The sequence below is a fragment of the Hetaerina americana genome, unplaced genomic scaffold, assembly GCF_022747635.1.
Source record: "Hetaerina americana unplaced genomic scaffold, ioHetAmer1.1.p SCAF_7, whole genome shotgun sequence".
In the NCBI taxonomy this organism is placed as follows: Eukaryota; Metazoa; Arthropoda; class Insecta; order Odonata; family Calopterygidae; genus Hetaerina; species Hetaerina americana.
Genome location: NW_027287316.1, coordinates 46,429,969 through 46,453,264, shown reverse-complemented (window position 1 = coordinate 46,453,264; position 23,296 = coordinate 46,429,969). Strand labels below are relative to the sequence as shown.

General features: G+C 35.6%; 1 protein-coding gene across 1 annotated transcript; it reads right to left on the bottom strand.

The window, feature by feature from the left end:
* Window positions 1-31: 31 nt before the first annotated feature.
* On the bottom strand, window positions 32-22,704 carry LOC139696925 (zinc finger and BTB domain-containing protein 24-like). Its single transcript, XM_071595818.1, has 11 exons — window positions 22,620-22,704; window positions 16,561-16,775; window positions 14,170-14,606; window positions 13,180-13,219; window positions 12,018-12,151; window positions 11,550-11,824; window positions 9,114-9,300; window positions 8,670-8,966; window positions 7,476-7,717; window positions 6,740-6,941; window positions 32-1,700 (listed from the first exon to the last, which is right to left on the bottom strand). The coding sequence occupies exons 2-11, from the start codon at window positions 16,763-16,765 to the stop codon at window positions 1,683-1,685; spliced, it is 2,037 nt and encodes a 678-aa protein (XP_071451919.1). The 5' UTR covers window positions 16,766-16,775; window positions 22,620-22,704; the 3' UTR covers window positions 32-1,682.
* Between the last annotated feature and the right edge of the window lie 592 nt (window positions 22,705-23,296).

Below are 23,296 nucleotides of genomic sequence, written 5' to 3'. Positions count from 1 at the left end.
GTGGATGAAGGCATGCAAGACTCATTTTTGACTGGGTTTATTTGGTACACTTCATTAAAATACATTTAGTCCCACCAATGCTGTTTTAAGTTCCTACATCATTTTTTCTCTCACCATACCCATTAGTATCCTCCCCTCATATAACCCACACTCAACAAAAGAAAAATGCTCACCATTACAACAACACCCGATTCCAAATGAAAAACATTAGTTCCAGAATGCTACACACTCTAAGTTAGGCTGTTTTCATCTACTGCCACCTCATATATGATCGTAATATCAGTCATTGAGAAAAAAATATCCCTTGAAATGCTTTTAGAGCAAATTATTATGCAGTCCTGCCATTCACTGTGAAATGTTCTGGCTTTACTTCAATGAAATAATCAATGGGAGATTAACATGGGAGAAAATGAATACAAGACTAAACAATGTCTGCAAATGCCAAAAAGCACTGAACCATACCCTGCTAATAGTAAGAAGCAATCATGTTGAAATAAAACTGAAATACACACACTCCTTCACCAACAATCAACTATACCAGGGCAAATCAATTTAATTGCTATGAAGAAGGGGTTATCATAATTTTATTCATTATTAAATAGGACATTTTATGAGGCTAGGATTCATTTTGAAGTTTCGGTGAAGGGCACATTTTTTCTGTTTAAATACATAATATAGAATAATCTGACTAGCTGAAGACGATTTTTGAAGCTTATGATTTTGAAAACTTAGTAACAATGAATACCTTCTGTAAGCAGCAAAAAGGACTTGTCCTTTCAAAGAGAGGTCTCATTGATCACAGTATTGTAACCGAAAACAATCACCATAATTTGTGACGATTTATTGTATGTAGTTCAATAAAACAGGAGTAAAATGAAAAAGATTTGATATCACCAAAATAAAGCTATAGGGTGAACAAAATCCGAAGGCTTATTAGCTTAAACTTAGCTCTTCAAGCTTTTGAATAAATATTAACACAATTTATTATATAAGTAGAGGTGATAATATACATCTACTAAACTGCCATATGGGAGGAGGAATCAGGATAATGATGAATTCAAATAATTTTCATGAATAAAATTAGTAGCATAGGTTGAAAAAAAAAAATTGAACGAGCACATAATGCTTTCCACTATAATGCTGGAAAATTATGATAAACACTAAATAACATTTGAATACATTACTTTGGGATTGGACAACAGTATTTTTTCCCCAAACGTGTTAAGCAGGTACTCTCTGTCTAATTAAATTCATTATTTTTAAATGGGTGTGAATAAATTTGAGCAATTTTAATCATATTTACATCTTAAACAATTTAACATGCCTAGATGTGTAGTTAATACAGTATCAATGCAAGAAAATTAAACAAAGCACCTTTAAAAAGTTAAGATGCACTCTTGCAACAATTCATTTACATTGTTAAATCACAAATATTTTGGAAGCACCATCAAATTGTACAGTGCAGTTCATTACTTTATGCTATTCCGCAGACTTCTTCAAAACTGAATAACACATTTTTAGTGCCAAAGGCTCAAACACTTCACAGTACCTTATTGCACCTCAGGATTAGACAATAGTCACAAGACTGATGGTAATATAAATGAATACTGCAATCAACTAGCTGATATTCATCAGCCATCACCAGCTTCCATAACTGCAAATGGCATACCATAATTTCACTTTCAGCTAGCAAGGTTTGGCTGTGGAGAAGATAAAGAGGCTTAATAAAATTGCTGGAAATGTTAAGCTGACAAATTTTGGGGACTAACATAAAACAGCCTATAACACAGAGTATATTTCAAGCTGTCACAAATCACTAAAAGGATGGATAGAGTCATTCAACCCAATTTTGAATTCAGCATGACATTTCTATGAACTAATTATTCAATCATTCTAAAATTGCTTTACTTCATTCATTTTTACCAATAGTTTGATGGCATTTTCTATCTGGCGTATGGTCAATTTTGGTTTCAACTTTTTAATTTTTTTCTCTTTCACTGATGGATACTTATCTTTGGATTTACCATGCCCTCTCGTTAATTTTCATTTTATCCTGAGAAATTTTAAGGAGGTGATAATAGTAATTGCATCCAATGATTGGCCATGTTATGTAAGCAAAATGGACAATTGCTGACCAATTCAGAGGAATGACCCCTGGCTCAAGGATTGGGGCTATGTAAATGTGGGGAAAAAGTCATGAGATTTTTGGAAATAAAAAGAACAACAAATGTCCGAACATTAATAAAGAACATGCTACACAGAGCAGATTTACTTTTCCATGAGAACTATTCCCATTAATATTTATTTACATGTATTAAAATAAAATACATTAGAAAAATGTCCATGCCTGTTTATTGCAACATGCTGACCATGATTCCAGCAGAGAATGCCATTATTGATGAGCAGAATACCTTGATAATCTGTTGAAAACTTACATATAAACAGTTGCTATTAAGTCTTTCACTTACACGATGAAAGATTATAGCACCGTCGTGCACAAATGACCCATCGTGGTGCAGCAGCCATTTAAAACTTTGAAATTATTATAAACTTTGCAAACAGGTTGCAGTGCCCACCCCATTTTCAGGAGTGGACATTGCAAACTTTCATATTTACTAAAAATAAATGTATTTCATTTAATTCAAAGAATACAAATTATAAAGATCAACTAATTATTTAAGACTGATATACTTATAAGGTCTCACTTAATGTGTCCATGTCTGGAAATTAGAACACATATTAATTTTATAGTTTATTTATGAAAGGTAATTAATATATTACAATGTTAATACAAATATTCTCTGTATTCGTCGAATGCATTAGCTAAAGCAGATATCACTGATTAAAATTTAATCAAGAAAACACAATTAGAGAGAAATAGCGTACTATTGATTGAATGGATTGAAGGATCTATAATAGCTTCCAAAATTTAGGGTCACTATACATGGAGAAAGAAACATTAATACACTTAAACATATTTCCCAATAAACGAGTATTTAAAAAAATGTCGGTAAACTGAGAGGAAAAATTATAGAAAAGCAAGTAAAAAAATATTATTCAAGTGGAAAAAAATCTTAGTTGGAAGAGTTACTCGGTTGTGCTAGCTGGTTCCTTCTCTGGCACCATCCACTCATTATGCATTTTAAGTCACTTTATCCTTAAGTAATCTTTAAACAAAAGAGTTTCTTTAAATAAACTGTGGAAGATACCACAACAGTAACTTTTAACATAGTCATCTGCTGATTGTCCATTACAATGCAACAAAACCTGAGGGTAAAAATCACTCTTCTATTTCTTGCAAGCGAGAAATGTTAAACATCAATGCTTTTTTATTTTATTTATAACGTTGTCAAGATTACCAAGAGAATCTGATTTAATTGTTTGGGCTTTGCTATAAATGGAAAAGAAAAGGATATCATGATTTCAAGCTGTCAAAAGGATTTCAATTAGGGAAGTAATCAAGGAAGACATAAAATAAGTTTTGCAAAAAGCAATGATTTGAATTGCATGAATTCAAAGAAAAGCATACGGAATAGAGCAGTCAGCACTAGCGTTATCTATACAGATATAAAAATAACGACTTGAGTGATCAATGCACCCTATCATCATGTAAGTAAAATATTGAATCCTAAAATTAGGCCAGCATTGCCAAAGCCTAACCTTAATGCAGTGCTTTATAACCAATGTGCAATAGCAATATGCATGTGGCATGGACACCAGCAGATAAATTAGCTAAGACTTCTGAATATTTGAATAATTTCATTTCCATCTTCCAAGCCTATGGAAATCCAAGTGAAAGTGCAACAGCAGGAGGGTAACCATATTCCATACAATCTTAAGTCTCCATTTATACAATACACCCAGAAAAACTAATATTGATTAACTGGTTTAAAGCTCTGATGCAAAATGTTTACATATTTTCTAAATTCAATAATGTACCTTGTGAAAGATGAACAGAGACGATAAAGTAGTATTTGAAGGATTTTTTATAATATTACAGGAAAAACTATAAGATTCTAGGGATAAATGTTAGATACTTACGGAATATAATTCTTATCAATTAAATTGACCAGCAACTTGAAAAACATGTTTTTCTACTTGGAATAATTAGTGTAAACAGGCAAGACATCTATTTCTTTTAACAAGACTTTAAAAAATAATCGAGTCAAACTTAAAATATCCCACAACATATTCATAAGGGGACAATTCAGGAATTTTCAAATGAAAAGGAAAAAGAATGGACAACTCAAACAACACTCAACAAACTACACTCAAAATGTCCTGTTTGAGAGGTACATAATAGAAAAACCCCTCCCATGGACAATGATCTAGCCTTAGTGGAAGGGCTTTTATGTTCTGAAGACCCCTAGAACTCTACTAATGGGGGCCAGATGAAAAGTAGTGCAAACAGCATTTGTTTTTCAGTGAGCTGCAAAGGTTTCTGACCCCACTGAGTAACCTAATTGAATGATACGTGATACTACGAAACATAATTAAGGAAGGTAATGGTAAGTCACCTTCATCAATTTTCATGGAATAAATATGGTTAATAGTAAATGTAAAATGAATCATGGAAACTATGGGACTCAGCTCAATAATGTTGTTGTTTTGTTCGAAATTTGGAGAGGCAAGGCCCTTGAAGTTGTCATTCCATGAACTTGGCATCCCTCATATGGATGTGCATTGACTTGTGACTGAAAGCATGGGCATGAGAAAGGCGTGTACGAAGTTGGTGCCATGAGTACTCTTGGAAGATCCAAAGGAAACTTGCATGTGGATCTACCAAGAGCTTCTTGACCCTGCCTCAGCCACCCTACAGCCCTGACCTTACCCTACCAGACTTCTTCCTCTTCCCCACTTCAAATCCATGCTGAAATGAAATAACCACGGCTCAGTGGAGGCATTACAACCACCCAAGATGAGGGAGCTTAGGAGCATTCCAGGCACTACCTTCCAGATGGCATATGATGCCTGGAAAACCCACTGGCAGTGGTGTGTAAACGCACAAGGGTGCTACTTAAAAGACTTTATCGTGACTGTATCAATTCTGGCAATAATTTTCTTTAAATCACCTCAGTCCTATTACTTTTGGAAAAAATCTTGTACTTACATAGCCTACCTCATGGCAGTGGAAAGTAAGAGGCAGAAAAGGACCTAAACTTAGAAAAGGGACATGCAATAAGAGGATGTAGTTAATGACAAGGAAGTTAGAAAATATCATGAGAGAAATGGAGAATGATGTAGAGATATGCTTGGTTTGTGCAAAGGGAGATGGAGAGAGAGCATGAATGACTAGAGCAACAAATACAGTGAGGAGGGGAAAGGAGTCAATATGGGGTAGCTGTAGTACTGAGAGGAAAACTGGGGAGAAGGTTGGCGAATATAGAGCTGAGTGAGTGAACTTCATTGTTAGAGATAACAGAGGACCAGACCAATATAGAAGTCATACAGATGTAAATTCCAGCTCGTACTTAACAGGAGGAAGTAGATAGTTTGCATCATCAATTATAAGAAATGACAGGGTATAATTTGGAAAGTAAATACACGATTGCAATTGAGGACTGGAATGCAAAGATAGGTTAATGGAAAAGTAAGGGGGAGGGCAGAAGAGTACTGATTAACAATTGGTAATAATTACAGAGGGAAAAAATGAAGTTTTACTGGAGAATGAGTTTAATGAAAGTTACATGAAGATAATGAAGCCAAACCAGGCAGTTGGAATATGTAGTACCTCATAAAATTACTTATAGAGTTAAGGGATAAATGGAAAGAAAAGATTTTTTAAACTTATGCATGGCATTCATAAGGGAGGAATGCCAGACGACTTTAATAGATAAATTTTGAACCTCTTCCCAAAAAGAGAGAAAAGTGATAGTATATGAGGAATATAAGTTGATAAATTTAATGTCACATGCAGCAAAGGTAGCACTGAGAATTATTAATGGAAGGCTGCATAATAACTCAAACAACTACCTAGGTGAAAATAAACTTGGATTTAGAAAGGGGAGGGGAGGAAACCACTAACAGAATGAACAAAATAATAGAAATGAATATATTTAGAACATAATCTGGAGGCAGGTAGGAGGTATGAAGGGCCAAAGAAGGAAATGATGTATGATAAATAAGAATAAGTCCATGCAATAGGCAGTACACATGACATTGTTAAAGGTCATCCAACATGTACCTCGATCGTTAGAATACCTTTATAATGATTAGATGAGAGGAAAACCACATAATAATAACATAAAACTCATATTACAAAAAAACGAAAAATGTGGGTTAAAGGTATAGATGGAAAAGTATTCCTCCTATTAAACTATAGGGAGCTAGACTGCATATGTAATTTTTAAAATCTCTGATCTAAAAAGAGATGAAACACTTACAGAAATGAACAAATCAAAATCATAATTCAATAAGTTCATATAAGCATTAGTTGATTATTATGAGTACTAGAAATAAATGCACTAAAATAATCAGAGAAGCATCTATTTATGTCGGGACCTGAGATAAACTTTTGGGTCAAATGAATCAGAGATGCACCTCTGGATATGAGTGTTTAAGGAAACTCCTATAATCCTTTTGAAAAAAACGCACATTAATCTACAAAGAATGAAAATCTTCCACGAGACAAATATGATGGAATCAAAGAAATTATATGTGCTTCAAAAAACTTGATGAATATTAAATATAGCCTTCATACAGTGATTACATAATGAGCAAAAAATGTTTGCCTACTTACAGGAAATACAATTTGACTGGGGTCTCTTTTATCCAACTCTCCTTCCAGTGACTGATATATCACTTGTGCCTCAGCAACTCCTCCCTCGATATAGGACACCTCTTCTTCTCCCTCTTTTATCTCTATTTCACTACTGTCTGTGGCATCGCGGTCATTTACTACTGCCTCCTTTGATCCTGAATGTTTGGTACGAATGTGGTTCCTAGAAGGTAAAATTCGAGAGATTTAAAAGTTTTAATTTGCAAAACATGCATTCACAATTGGCTCTTCACCAATATGCAAAGTGGTGAATGAAATATTAGTCAGTATATTGACTTCAAAACTTATTGTGATGCCTCTTTACAATACAATGAGTAATTACACAACATATCCATTAAAAGGTTAAGAACTTACACTACAACACTTGTATTTGTGCACTAAGTACCAGGCAAGTAAAAGGATGTATTATGAATGGATAATTCATTATTCAATATGCTTGCAATGATGCTTGCCGGAAAGCTCACATGACATGGTGGAAGGTGTTCAAAATTAATTGGATCGATTAGAATGAAAAAAATAATTTATCCTACCTGTATTTTAGGAAAGTGCTCATTGGGCTTATATCTTTGAGATACTCGGCCAGTAAACATTCTCCTTCAATGACGAGAAACACGACCAGTCACAGCTATGGTAACTTAAATCAGTTCCCAAGTTGTTGTTGGATTGGATTAATTTGCTTATTTAGCCCATTTCTCACCTGTATGCACTGCTCTGAATTGCTGCATAGCAACAATATGGACAGCGGTAAGGCCTCTCTCCCGTGTGCCTCATGCGGTGACGACGAAGAGAATTGTGATCGCCTGTCCGGAAGTCACAAGTGTCACATTTAAAAGGTTTCTCGCCAGTATGCTGTCTAAGATGCATCTGCAGCATTGCCTTCCTTGCTGACATATGACCACATACATGGCAAACATATGGACGGAGCTTGCTGTGGACAGCCTAGGGATTGACATTTGAATGAAAAATATTCAAATACAGTTCCAATAACAGTCACCATCAGCAGAAATCCTCTATCTGTTTCTGCCAACATCACAATGTACGCTCTCTTTCTGCATGACGAGATAATGAAAGCTGAAAGTTTGCAGGTTAAGATAAGGTCTTGTAAACTAATACATTGAAAAATTCCAAGAAACTGCAGGAGATGCTGTAGCAGTAGCTTTTAATGGAGTCACCCATTAATATGCATTTGAATGCAACAATTTCAGAGTGTAAAAATTATTTACCTTGACCGGGATTCGAACCCGGACATTGAGGGATCCGGGTTCGAATCTCAGTCAAGGTGAATGATTTTCATGCTCTGAAATTGTTGTATTGAAATGCTTATTAGCGGATGACTCTGTTAAAAGTTACTGCTGCGTCATCTTCCGCATTTCCTTGGAATTTGTAAAAGGTAAAAACAACCTAAGTGTTTAAAGTTGGCTTTAACCTCGTGGATGATGGCACATCGCACACGACTACGAATGTCTGCAACGTTGTATGTACAGTATTTCGTCACAACATCTTGCTCCTTTAAAGCCCCCATAAGAGGTCACTTCAATAGCTTAACTGGCTAAAGCACTTGGACAGACATCAAGGGATCCAGGTTTGAATCCTGGTCAAGTCGAATGATTTTTACGCTCTGAAATCGTTGCATTAATTATTGAATGTGATGATTATAAAAAAATGTTCTCATTAATAACATAGTCCAGCTCAAATGAGTTCTTTAACGCAGGCCTGATGCTCACGTTTGGTTATACACATTGTGACAGAACAAGCCAAATGTCTGCTAAAGGTAGTAATGAAAAAAACTTGAAATAATAAATAACTACATACTCATTTTCCTTTATTAGATGCATGCTAAAAAAATACTATCATATGCATTTATGTTCTTCCCTTTATCATTCCGACTTACCTGAATGTGTTTCTTGAGGCACTTGGAATCTGAGTAACTTTTGTGGCAAATGCTACATTTTTTAGATGTGTACCAACGTGTTGGCAATCCATCCTCTTCCCCTTTTCTTCGATCAAGATGAACAACTTGATGATTTCTCAACTGAGACATTTGCTTGAAACCCTTTCCACATGTTGGGCAACGGAATGCACGGACTTCACCATGAATCCTCCTATGGTTCTCAAGTCTGATGAGGGTAGCTGACTTATATACTTGACAGTCAGGGCATGTGAACAGATCAGCATCAACTTGATGAGCCTGCATTTGAAGGTAATTTCATATGAAAGAGAACACTATTTATCAACAGTGTCCATTTAAAAACTCATTTGATACACTAACTGAGCATATATGCTTAAGTAAAGTGAATTTAAGGAACTATTAACCACCTATTTAAGTATATAATACCTTCCAGAGATGTGAAGCACAGGGGCGCCATCCCCCAAATTTTTCCTGGCAATAACAACATTTGAAGTTTTGTGATCGCATCTTTGAAATCCCTGTAGATGTCTTTGAAAGAACTTCATGACATTCCAGATGCTTGGCACGCCCTTCATTAGTGACAAACTTGTGCACACAGCCCCTTACAGAACACCTACAGTAGAAAAAAAAGAAATATTAATCATCACTGGAATAGGCTTCTAGCATTAATATGCCTACATAAATAATTACGGAACTACAAGATAAATTTTGCAGAAATAGGATTAATAAAATCACAACAAGAATTCCATCTTTAGTATGATCAATATATATTTCCCTTCTCACACCCAACTAATTTAAGGTATAAAATAGTAAACCATAACAACGATTAATACTTAATAGCTAAACATATTATTTATCTGGGGTATCAGATTATTCATAACCACAGGTTCTTAATATTGAAGAATTATAGAATTTATTATTTGGTAGTAAAATGTTTAAGGTAGGTTTTGGATGGACGGAAACTTAAAACCCCTAAATTTCACAGCCTCATCTAACAAGACAAAACCTGGTACCTAAAACTTCAATAAACCCTTCTACAATTCCGCATATATTCTACCTCCCTTCATTCCCTCCCACAGGTCAATCCTTTTCCTTCCTCTACCAAAATTGACTAACATTCTCCCCTCTATCACAGTCTTCAACATTCCTTTGCCAGCCAAAATAATCTTGAACAATCTTTCCTGTCCTCTTGGGATATCCCTAAACAACTACCTCCTCCATCACTATTGGTAGTACCTCTTTGTTTGTTTTCTTTTCTGTCCATTTTACTTTTTCCATCCTTCTCCACAACCACACCTGAAAAGCCTCCAATACATGATTGTCATCTTGGCTCAATGATTGAGTTTCCATACCAAACAAAATCATGCTCCATATCAAAGTTTTTGCTAATTTTCCTTCAAATCCTTAATCAATGTCCTTGACATAACCTTCTTCCCAAGTGAAAACTTCTTAGACAAACACAATTCTTCTTTTTATGTCCCTACTGCTGCGACCAATTTAGTCCAAAACACTTGCAAGATAGGAGAACTGTTCTACCTGTTCTAGTTTTTGCCCACCAATTTTAAATTAAGTTTGATCATGCACATACTCATCCAAATTTAGCAATTCCCGAAATACTTTAATGCCTGCCTTGAGCCCTTCCAATGTTCCTCTTACTATTACATTTGCATGTATATTGGATAGGTGAAATTGGAACTCCCTGTCTCAATCCACTGCCTAGTACTGCCCATCATAACTCTCCATCCACCGCAAGCACCCGAGCAGTCTGAGGCACATAGATAGAATGAGGTCTTTATTTTATTTTAAATATAGGTTATAAAAAAGTCACCTATTCCTCCACATCTTTAAAAATATATTCATTCAATTACCCAATTGACTTCATAAAATGCCTTCCGGAAATCTACTAAACAAACGAATATGTCCATTGTACTTGTTCCTTTCTCTTATTGACCTCATTACTGTCATGGCATTACATACTTGTATCCTTCAGGAAGCCGAACTTATCATTCCCAAATAATCGTTTACTTTCTTCTTCATCCTTTTATTGGTGATCCTACTCACAGCATTACCAGTGTGTGCAATCACACTTATTACTCTATAGTCCTTACAGCAGCCATTCCATTTTTTGGGATGGGAACTAACACCGACCTGAAAAAAATCTTCAGGCCAAATGCCTCCATCATGAATGCTATGAATTAACCCATAAAAACTCTTCCTCATATGCTTTCCTATACCAATAAGTAGTTCTGCAGGAATTTTATCTATCCACATGGGCATATTTTAATTCCCTTAATATCTCACAATCAAGTGCATCTGGATCTAAGCTATCATCATCTACTTCATATTTACTTTTTGTGTCTATATACGCTGGCTTAAAATACTGACCATACACATCTTCTATGTATTCTTTCCATCCCTCTTAAATCTCTCATTGGTCAATTAATAAATTCTCTAAATTTTATCTGTTAGTGTTCACGGATTTCCCCTTCTTTCTTCCTGAAAGTGCTTCACGTTTCCAATACAGTGCACCCATTTCACCTGTCCTCTACAGCTCTCCACTGCATTCTCTATCACACTTTGTTCACCTTTTGAGCTTCCCACCTCAGTGTATTATTTAACTTTTGCACTTTCTTCTTTACGATTCTGAGATTAGATTCTTCCATTTCCTTCTCTCGTCTATCTTCTTAATCAACTCATCTGTAATCCATGTTTTCCTTTTCCTTTTTTTTTTTAAATATACTGTTCCTATAGTTTCATTTGTAGCTTTCAATATTAATAATTGAATTGACTTCATTCAAAAAGCAAATGTAGAGAACAAAATAATAATGCAATGAAGGGGCAAAAGAAAAAAACATAACAAACCAGATTTTCCTTTCCTGCAGAAGAACTTCTCTAAGACCTTTCATTCTTTTGCTTGCTGACTCTTCGGTCTGTTCTGTAGTAGGAACCTTTGGGCTACTTTCAGCACATCCATCATCCATCTCGGTTTTTACCCTCGATGGGGGAGGACGCAACAGTCGAGGTAATTTGGGTAACAACTTTTGTGAGGTTTGCAAATCTGAACTTTCTTCACTTGGGTTGTCTGCTATTGCTTTATCATCTTTCTTTTCATTTTTTGTCACAACCAATTGATGATCCTGATTTTAAGAAGATGTATAATTGCCAAATAAAAACAAATCAAATTAAATACAAATACCTCATCACAGATGTTACACAGAACTTGTAAATATGCAATCCAATATGATCAGATATGTACACAAGATAATAAAAGTTACTAATATCTATACAATACATATAAAAAATCAAAACTAATATTATTGCCTTATTTACATTTATCATGTGTGTTTTGCATTCAGCTAAAGATGAAAATCCAAACTGGCAGTGGCTGCAAACATAGACATATTTCTCTGGAACTGTGCCTTCACTTATTTCAGATTCATTATTATTTTCTGATGGATTTTCCTCTGAAAATGATATCAAATGATTGTTAAAAAAAGATAATTAATGGTTAAAGAAATATAATGATTCTGGCATCACTTTGGAATAAGTTACCATATTCATAGGAAATAACATAATGTAAATTATCATACATAGTTTTAATTCATCGGGCATGATTTCAATAAGTTTGTGTCACCATCAAAGTTCCTAATGTCAAAACCATGGACTACGAATTCAAGTTATAACAAAATATTTATACAGTAGGTAGTTTTTTTTGTAGTTACTATTTATATCTTCAATTTCTTGACACATTTAAAAACATTTATGCTTCAATTAGAAAATGTAGTAAGGGGTAACTGAAACATGTAGTGTTGTCAGCGACCAGCAAATAATACCATGAAAAAATTGGAAAATTGGAACTTAGATCTAACTTCCAATCATTGAAAATATGAACGTAGCTCATAGTATTAGCTTCTTAATGTGCAATATAAGTTTTTGACAAACTATCAGAAATATGCTATACTTGATTGGCCTGTGATCATTTGTAATCAATAAAAACACATCCAGTTTGAGTTTCTTTATTGAAATGTTTAGTTGCTTTGAGACTTGAGGGGGATGGCCAGTTTGTCACCATGACTTACAGGGTTCAGAAACCATATTAAACATAATCTTTATTGCATTAAAAATATAACACTTGGAATGTTTTAGCCTTGTTTCAGGAACATTAATCTTTTAAGGGTGTGTATGCTTTCTCAAGCACCTGATTTTTCTAGTGCTCTTAACTGTAACTGTAAGTAATTTAAATTTAACTACAGGCATCACAGGTAAAACTACCAGCCCTGAGGTAGAAACCTTACATGAACCTTAAATAACGCTTAGTATGAGATGAGTACTACTTTCTAAGCAGATATTTAGATTTAGGTGAATGTGCATCCGTAAAAATTCTCATATAATACTGACCAATAAGTTTTATCAATTAAAATATACTTATTTAATGAAGTACACAAAAAGCAACCTTAATTCTGATAATAGCCTATGAAACTACAGGACTCACCTATGGCCTTCACAGTATTAGAATTTTTTCCCATCTTAACCTGAAATGAGAAAAAAAAACCTTGATTAATGCATATTATATGACTACACTAAGGATTGAACTAAAATAATACAATACAGAAGCACAATTAGGTATCCTGAAATTAAAATTTCTTCACCATTTATTTTTTAAAACCCTGTTATGTTTAACCTCAAAACTTAGCATTAAAATTGTTCACAATTCCAGTAGACAAGTTACTAAAGACTCTTCTCTAAATTTTAAGTTTACTTAAGGCATGAGCAGGAAACATATTTTCATCTTCGAACTGATTTATTACAATAAAAACCGATATTCTTATTTTCCACAGAATTTCCAATATATTATCCATTTCATCATTATCCACTGTCATTTGCCATCTAGGTGAGTTTTCCTCCACCTAGGACTTAGGTGTAAGTAATTGTCGCAGGGGTGGGAGTAAATAGAGACTTTAGGGGTTAGATGGAAGAAGGGTCTTATAGTCTTAATCTTGTTCCAATAACCAAAGATGTAAAATAAAATTCTAAAAAAAAACTTAGGCAACAGAAAAATGCTGCTTTATTGAAAAGTAAAAAATTTGGGTTCGGATTTTCTTATTTCGTTCAAACTTTTGTACATAGACACTGCAAAAAAAGTGCCAATCATGTTTGTCTCACTACTCTAGTTCCTTATTTTTTCCTCTATTTATCCCTATTTATACTTTATGTAAATCCCTAAATCAATTGAGAAGAATAATTTAACTGAAATACTTGCAAACTGATCTTTGGCAATAAATATTTTTAAAATTAACTGGTGGGATGATGCAGCTCCCATTAAAAGTTTTTCCCATACATCCCTCCATCATGGTCATGGGTTATAAACCACTTCTCCTGAACCACTTAAGAACAATGAACCATAAACACCAAATTGGCCCACTTTTTATAGCATGACTTATGTTTGCAGATCTATGAAAACACACAAACACTATCAACTCACCCCTAAATGACTTTCCTTGAAATGTTCCAAAAGACGCGCTCTATCTGCTGCTTCAAATGGACATATCCTGCATCTATACTTGGTAACAACATCCATGAAATCCACCAGGCCAGCCAACTGCTCAACTTCAATGTATTCTCCGTCACCATTTCCTTCTTCATTTTGAACTATGATTCCTTTTACACCAGCCACATACACCTCCTCTGGAATGTCTTCAATTGAATTTTGATCCACTGTTTCCCCTGCTCCAATAAAATCAGCAGAAATAGAGGAATATGAGGGTGGTGGCTCTTCAGAGGAAGTTGAAGGGTTTTCTGTGAGTGTTGGCACTTGCACAGAAACATCAGTCAAAATATTTTCTGCTGTGATGGATATATCAGAAGGGATAAACACTCCTGCCTGATCCCCAATCACTTGGCTCAACTGAATGCTGGACACTAAAAAAAAAAAATTGAAATGGAAACAAGTAAGTAATAAAATAATCAAATACATAATTGAAACCCAAAAACCAAATCCTTTTATAAATCATCATCAAGATATTTTATGCATTATTAAGAACAGAATCTCTGTCACAAATGGATTAACTATTAATATCTATATGCTCCATGGGAAAATGAATGAGAAACAACGGCAAATATGGTATAACTTTATGACACTGGAAAACATAAGCTTTAATATGGTGACAATACATTACTAAGTCATCACTCAAAAGTGTAAAGTATCCACAATCTTTAGTGAGTAAAAAACTTCATTTAATCATCTTCTGTGTCTCAAAAATGATGAGACACTGAACAAGCACTTAATGAAATTTCAAAATATACTCTTATTTTTATTGACCATTAATATCAACTTGAGATAGAAAGGGCATTAAGGGAGATGAAACTAAATAAGGCCGTAGGGGTGGATAACATTCCTGCGGAACTACTAAAAGGTTTAGGAAAATGTGGGAGGAAGAGGCTATATAGGCTGATCCGTAGTATTTATGAGGTAGAAATCTGGCCGGAAGACTTTGTGAGATCAGTGTTAGTTCCTATTCTGAAAAAGGTAAAGGCTACATTTTCTGAGGACTACAGGACAATAAGTTTGATATCCCATGCAGCTAAAGTGGTTCTCAGGATCATCAACAAAAGAATAGAGAGTAGGGCGAATGATTACTTAGGGGATGATCAATTTGGGTTTTGGAAGGGGAGAGGTACACATGATGCCATTGCAGTAATGAGATCACTACTCGAGAGGTATATAGAATACAATCAGAACGTAAATGCCTCTTTTGTAGATTTTGAAAAAGTGTTTGATAGAGCGAATTGGGAAAAACGAATGAGTATATTGCAAAAAATAGGAATAAATTGTAGGGACAGGAGGCTAATCTGCAAACTGTACATGTCTCAGACTGCTCAGGTGTGAGTGGGGAACGGAGAGACCGGATGGGCAATGTTAGGTAGAGGTGTAAGGCAGGGTTGCCCATTATCACCCTTGCTGTTCAACCTGTATGCAGAGGAAATGATTAAAGAGGCATGGGAAGAACTGGAGGTATGAATGAAAGTCGGAGGGGAGTTCATAAAATCAGTTAGGTTTGCTGATGACCAAGCAAACATTGCTGAGTGAATTGGAAATCCAGTGTTACAGATATGGGATAAAAATCAACATTGATAGACCAAAAGTTATGAGATTTTCCAGAAAGAGAAAGGCTAAGCTAAACATTAAAATAGGAGGGCAAAAACTAGAACAGGTAGAACAGTTAACGTCTCATGGATGTTTTGGACCAACACGGTCAAAGTAGTAGGGATGTAAGGAGAAGAATTGTATTAGGCAAAGAGGCTTTTCCAAGGAGGGAGTTGATGATGGGAACATTGGGTAAGGATGAAAACAAAAGACTTGTAAAAACTTTGATATGGAGTGTAGCTATGTACGACGCGGAAACATGATCACTGGAGCAGGACGATAGCAGTAGATTGGAGGCTTTAGAAATGTGAGTGTAGAGAAGAATGGAGAAGGTGAGTGGACCAAAAGGAAAACAGATGAAGAAGTACTAGGCATGGTGGTCAAGGAGAGCAGTTTGTAGGAAGAAATCTTAAGGTGGCAGGAAAAATGGATGAAGGGCATATTGGTAGGCAGTGGGATGTTGAAGACTGTTATAGAGGGAATAATATTAGGCAAACAAGGAAAGGGCAGGAACAGGATAGGGATATTGGACGGGATGAATGGAGGAAGGAAGTACACAGAGATGAAGAGGGACTTGATGTTGAGTAGGTTACTGGATTGTGTTTTGTTAGGAGTCACAAAATATTTATTTGGTAATTGTGTCCATTTAAAACCTACCTTAACTGGTAAATTACTTTATAATAATAATTATTAACTTATAAGTAAAAATTCATGTCCATATCAACAAACCATTTATATCACCATTGGATAATGTAATAGGAGAATCTTCCAAAAATAATAGTGGCATATCAACATCTACTTTTGCTGGTAAAGAATTCACTTCTAACGGAGGTCGATGAACAAGAACATGGGTTCCATTGCAAAGTTTATAAGCGAATACTTGGCCATCATTGGCAATCCATGCAACTTTGGAATCAGGTAGCTCTTCACTCATTTTTTTATTTCTGGAATAAATTAAATTTCAATTAGTTTCAATTAAATCATACTTCACAGACAAATATCAGCTGGTGAATTTCTACACTTCTTGTACAAGCCAACCATCTCATTTGCAATGTATATCTTAAGAAGTCTCATATCTTGATGAATAAGGTACTATCTATGATAGTTAGTACAATAGGGTAACATAATTAATTAAATATGGTGGAGTTACTGGAATGCCTTCCTCCAAATGAAACGCATACATTTAAATTACATAAAAGGATTAAAAAATTATGAAAAAAGTCCTATTAAGCACACCGAGTAAACCTATTTTCAAAGAACTGATCATTTTAACTGTCCGAGTCTACACATCTCAGAAAACATTAGCTTACCTAACAAAAACAGCCATAGGTTTATAGAAAATGTGTTTCCAATGATAGTACAAGATCTCTATATTTTTTTGCACCTCAGGAATTGTAAGACAGTAAAAAAACCTTATATTAATAAATAGTAGGGTATCAATATTTTAAGAATTTTGATTACACAATAAATTAACATGCAAATTATAAAGAATCTGGGTCAAAAATAATTTAAAAGCAAGCTAAAAGAGATTCTTAAAAAATATGTTTTCTAGTATCACTATGGATAATAATTTTACATGAATTTCCATTTTCAGTTATCAATTCTGTACATATCTATGAATCTGTGTAAATTTGTATGTACATAAATTTCTAAATGCATACCTCATCTTGACAGTCCCATGTAATGCGTATTATTTCCAATGGGAAAATAAAATTTCTAACCTATTAAACCCTTTGGTATAGAGTATCATGACGATGCTACCCTGGTGACAAGGCACTTTTTAAATTTTTTAAAATTTAAAAAGTGTCATTTAAAAAAGTACACTTCTTCTCCACATGTGTATATTAACTAAATGATTACAATTTATCATGATGAATGCAAAGCATTTCCATGAAAGGTGACGCCCGATACTATTTCTTAAAATTTCAACGAGTTTTACAACTTGATAAGTCAGCTAAAAACCAGATTCACTGCCAGTGGTTGCTAAGAAAAAATCATGTGGTAGGTTAAGTGACATAGCAAAAAAATAAGGATTTTTCATTTCATTGCCATCCAAAATTATACGTAGAATTTACTTCCTTTGGTTGACATTTATTTATTCAAGTTGTTTCAGGAATGTAATTCATAAACCTTGGGCAATTTTAATTGAATTCTGGGAAGGATGGAGGAGGAGCTTTTTCTCCAATTATTATTAAGGGAATTTCACATCGCGGCTTTCTGTAAAGGAATTAGGGAGTGTCTAGTATGTGGTGTAGGGGGTTGGCTGACTTATAGATGTGGTTGTTTGTATAAAATAGATTATATTCAACCCTTGCGCATACAGACCTGAATCCAGGGTTGTTAACTATTGTTTTGTATATTCCTAGATGGGATTTAGATTCTAGAAACTGGTTGCAAAGCATAAAATACCTCAAATAAGGAAAACGGTTTGGCTTCTGTTCAATAGCCTTTCAAAAATGTTGGTTGTTAAGTACCAAGTAGCTTCAGTATTTAAATATTTAATGCAACAACTTGAAAGGATGAATGTTGAATTCAAAATAAGTCCACTGGAATTCTGCCTATCAACTTCTGCAATGATAAAACTGTACTACTGCATTTTGCAAGCCGTAAGTATGATGAACAACTTAAATGATACTTTATGCTTTACTCAGATGTTATTAGTAATGAAATTATTAGATCCATACAGTAAAGCAAAAACTTTATACAACCAAATGTAACAACATAAATATCCCAGTACTTATAAAAAGAGAAGTTTCAGGCGTGATATGGTGGAATATCATGATTAATTAAAAATAGCAATTTTCCACTAAAATAAAGTTTAATGCGACCGGTTTCAATGCTACTACATCATCATCAGGTGACAGTTAAACCTCAGAGTCCAGTATATATATGATTAAGGCAAGTAAGGGGAGGGTGGAGAAAAAGAGGGGAAGAGGGGGGAAGGTGGAAGGCAGCATGGGTGACTAAGTGAGTGGGGGAGGGGAAAGGGTTGGGGAAGACAAGGTGCAAAGACCCTATATTCTATATATTATATACCCTAAATATTTCGGAAACCCATATATACAGACCAAGTGATACCCTCAGACTCCTACCATCCCTTCACCCATAAACTAGCCAGCTTCAATTCCATGATCCACATATTAATCAGTATCCCCTAGTCCAAATCCAACTTCAAACGAGAGTTCAATACGATCAAGCACATAGCCTTTAAGAACGGTTACCATGTCCGCATAATAGATAATCTACTGAAGAAAAAACTTAAGAAACAGGCCCTGAAATCAAACATCTCCCTGGCAGTCACTACAGTCTCTGAGCGCAAATGGTGCAAACTTCCGTTCCATAACTCTGTGTCATACAAAATCGCTAACAGGTTTCCCAAAGACATATTCCGCATTTCATTTTATACCCCCAATACTCTATCAAAGCCCTATGCTCAAACAAAGATCCTATAGACTGCAACACCAAAAGTGGTGTATATGAAATTCGGTGTGAGTGTGGGGCCATTTACATTGGTCAGACAGGCAGGAGTTTTTTGACACGTATCGGGAAACATAAGAAAGGCTACATTACAGGTCATACCAACTCTTTATTTGCCAAACATCTTCTTGGTTCTAACCATTTCTGCAATTTCGAATTCAAAGTGCTTCACAACTTGGAAAAAGGAAGGAAGCTGGATGCCATGGAACAGCTTGAAATCTTACATCGCAATGACTTGGAGCTGATCAACGAAGTCCAATTTTTATCTTCACCCTCCCCCCTCCTCTCCATCACCTTCCCACGACGTACATGTGACCAGTGATCCCTTGTCCCCATGTCATTGGATATTTCCTTCCTTTCCCCCCCTGTGCACACGGAGACCATGCTTTCCTAGACTAAGTGGGAAACCCCGAGTCCCCACCCCCTTTCCTCACGGACGATGAGGGAAGGTTCACCACTGCGGGACAAACCACACCCCGCCCCCCTATTCGACATGTGCAAGTGATAACATTCTCTCCTACACCCTTTTCCTAAAACCTCGCTAGGGCGCCCCCTTAAAACTATACAGTGATCCCAATCTTTACCCTTTTACTCAGTGCTTCTTTGTGTGTTGAGACCTTGCTCCCAGACCACGACCATGGGAAAAAACCCACGATCTCGTCCCCCTTCCTCCGCGGCCCAAAGAGCATGGCGCCGCACCGTGGGACACCCTCAACGAGACACCCCCCTCCATTCGGCCACGACGTGCTCTCCGGACTCCTTGGGTCTTTGCACCTTGTCTTCCCCAACCCTTTCCCCTCCCACACTCAATTAGTCACCCATGCTACCTTCCACCTTCCCCCCTCTTTTCCTCCACCCTCCCCTTAGTTGACTTAATCATATATATACTGGACTCAGAGGTTTAACTGTCACCTGATAATGATGTAGTAACATTGAAACCGGCCGCATTAAACTTTATTTTCGTGGAAAATTGCTATTTTTAATTAATCCCAGTACTTGTTTTACATCGCTTAAAATATTTTTGCATTAATACTGCACAGTATTGGATATACAAACTTATTTCATAAAGATAATGTAAATCCAGCACTCAAACTAAAATTCTGGAATTATGATAATGACTGCTCCTAGCTGTCATAACTGTTGTTAAATATTTGCCATCTTTTCCATTTTTATTACTTTTTTTTTTTAGAAATATTATATTAATATTATTTTTTCCAAGATTTGTATTTTCAACCCAAAATTGTAGGAAAAAATGTTTTCTCAATTAACTCAATCAATCCCAGGAATTTTTCCTCAAATAAAAATGAACCTGGCTACAGTTAATTAATGTTTGGGAAGAATGGGAAATGATTTACAAACTGAAACATAAAAGGCTTGAAAAATGGGTAACTTTTATAAATTAAACAGTGAGGCAAGTGTGTTTTTTTTGGAATTATTAAGATGAGATTGCATGAAGGAAACTTTTGGAGCAGAAACACTCAGGGTCATGCACAGCTGTGAGAAATTCAATTTGGAAGTGGGGACACTAATAGAGCCTGAAAAGTAGAGGGGAATTGGATTCAATAATAGGATCACCATGGTAAACATACTGAACAAGACTATATATATACGAGCAAAGGGGGGGATCGAGATGGTGCGGGGGCTAACGTACTGGCTTCCCACCCTGAGGGCGCGGGTTCAAATCCCGGCGGTGTTGAATATTTTTCAGAGGTATCTCGATCCCTACTTGAGGTGCTTTGTGGAGGGCACTTTGAGGGAGTACGCCGTCCGTCGGATGGGACGTTAAACTGCGGACCCCTTGGCGCCTTTCGTAAAGAGTAGGCTAATGCCGACGCCGGGTTTCTCTCCACCCTTCATCCTTTCCTGTCCATCCCCTATGGCGCAAATGACCTTAGCTGTCGGTCGCCTCCCCTCAAAACTACTACTACTACGAGCAAAGGGGGGGGGGCAAAAAGTATGCTGAAAACGAGGGGTGTTACTGGAAAGGTTGCTGATGATTGAAGCCAATGGCTATGGGCAGAAGAAGAGAAAATAAGGAGGATGAGAAGAGGAGAAGGAAGACAAAGAGGTTAAACATGGTCAGAGACAAGGGGACTTCCGAAAAGGGCAAGCAACTTTCAACAGTATTATTTTTAACCAGATGTCCTTTTTCACACTCTCTTCTTGTCAATGTCAACAATTATTCCAATATGCCAATTTTCTAACACCTTTTCTCTACAAGTAGCGTGTCTGGAACAAAGTCACTGGAAATGCCCATATCCCACAGGTAGGTGTTTGGCAAAATGGGTGACATTTCCATTTTGGAAATTTTGCTTGTGTTCCTCAGCATACAGCTTGAACAAACTCTTCATTTGCCCTGTGTTTCAAATGCCATCGAGGCCATGAAAGACTCTAATTTTAATGAAAGCGTAAATACAGTATATCATTGCCCAAAGTGGTAAGAACTTCTAGGCAAAGCAACTATGTAAGAGGCCTTGAATGTGTTACAAATCCGAATGCTTGCCAACTAACCTTAATGTTAAAATCGGCGTGTAAACTTATTTGACGACTCATTAACCTGTTGATTGTTCGAAGAATAAATTGCTATCATACTTAATAAGAGTTATATTCCCCTTAGTGGGCATTCAAGAGTTCAAAGAATAATATTTAGATTGACTATTCACACTTCAGAAAGTTAGCCATTCAAAATCTTTCCATACGTCAACATTCTAGTGCCGGAGATTAATTACTCCAAGACAAAATAAAATGGGCAAATGGTATTGCTGACTGACAGAAAATAATGACAGTAAATAACTCATTTTAGGAACTTTATTTTGGGCAAAGATATCCTTGTTACACTTCTTAGAGATTAGAAATATAAAAATGAAGACTAATGAAGTACGAATGAATGGAATTTGGTTAAGTCAGATAAATGACACGATACAAGACGAACTCTCATAGCCACTTAGGACTGACACGGCGGACAGAATGTTTAGCAAACTCACTTCTTAGCGAATTTCTGCGAATCGCTTTTAGCACAACATGACTTCTAACGTATACCTAGGCCAGTGAGGACAATTTTAATGATATCCATAAGAATATGTGAGAAGAAAAATAATCATTAGTTTCTCCATCAAATGAGAATTGCATGTTCTCCAAATGTTGGCCGAACATCTTCCAAGCATCCTGTTACACTTTATACATCCAAATATACCATTTTTTCCTCGGATTCCTGGTTCGAGATTTCAATGGTCTCGTTACCAGGATTGAGGTTATGAAACCATACACCTACGAATAATAATTCACAATTAACTAAATATTTCACTCCATACCTTCAATTAGTCCTTATCAACGTATTTTAAAGCGAATTTTTGTTTTTCCAGTCAAACAAATGTATATGGTATTTCACTAAAGAACTACGCCATTTCTATTTTGGAACAAGATCGACTTTTCAGAGTCTTTCGATATATCGCATAACTATTTGGCACTCATTTTAACAAGACTTGTTACTTAAAATATTTTCATAGACGATGAAGTAAGCAAATTGACTCGATAGCAGGTAACAATATTTATTAATACGCAATACTTATGCAGTAAAATTATTGTGAATTAAATCTATATGATCTAAAATATTTTTTATTCAAAGTAACTATCAAAGGTGTAATCGCATTGGACAATATCATTTGTCCGGAATAATTAGGATTTCCATCTCAAAGAGGTCTTTCGATCTTATGAATAGTGGTTCTATACTTCTTATCAAAAATGAAAATACATACATGGTACGAAATTGATTAAAATTGGACAATTTTATTTTTAGAACACACCAATCTCTATGAGAAAACAAAATTTGCACTTTTCCACAGATTTATTTGTAACGTAAGCTACCTCTGGAAAAGTGCAAATTTTGTTTTCTCATAATGACGAACTTCCACTAAATCTCGCCTGATGGATGAGGAAATGGAATTAGAAGCATTAACTGGGACGAAAAGGAAGAGGAAGGCAGCGGAAA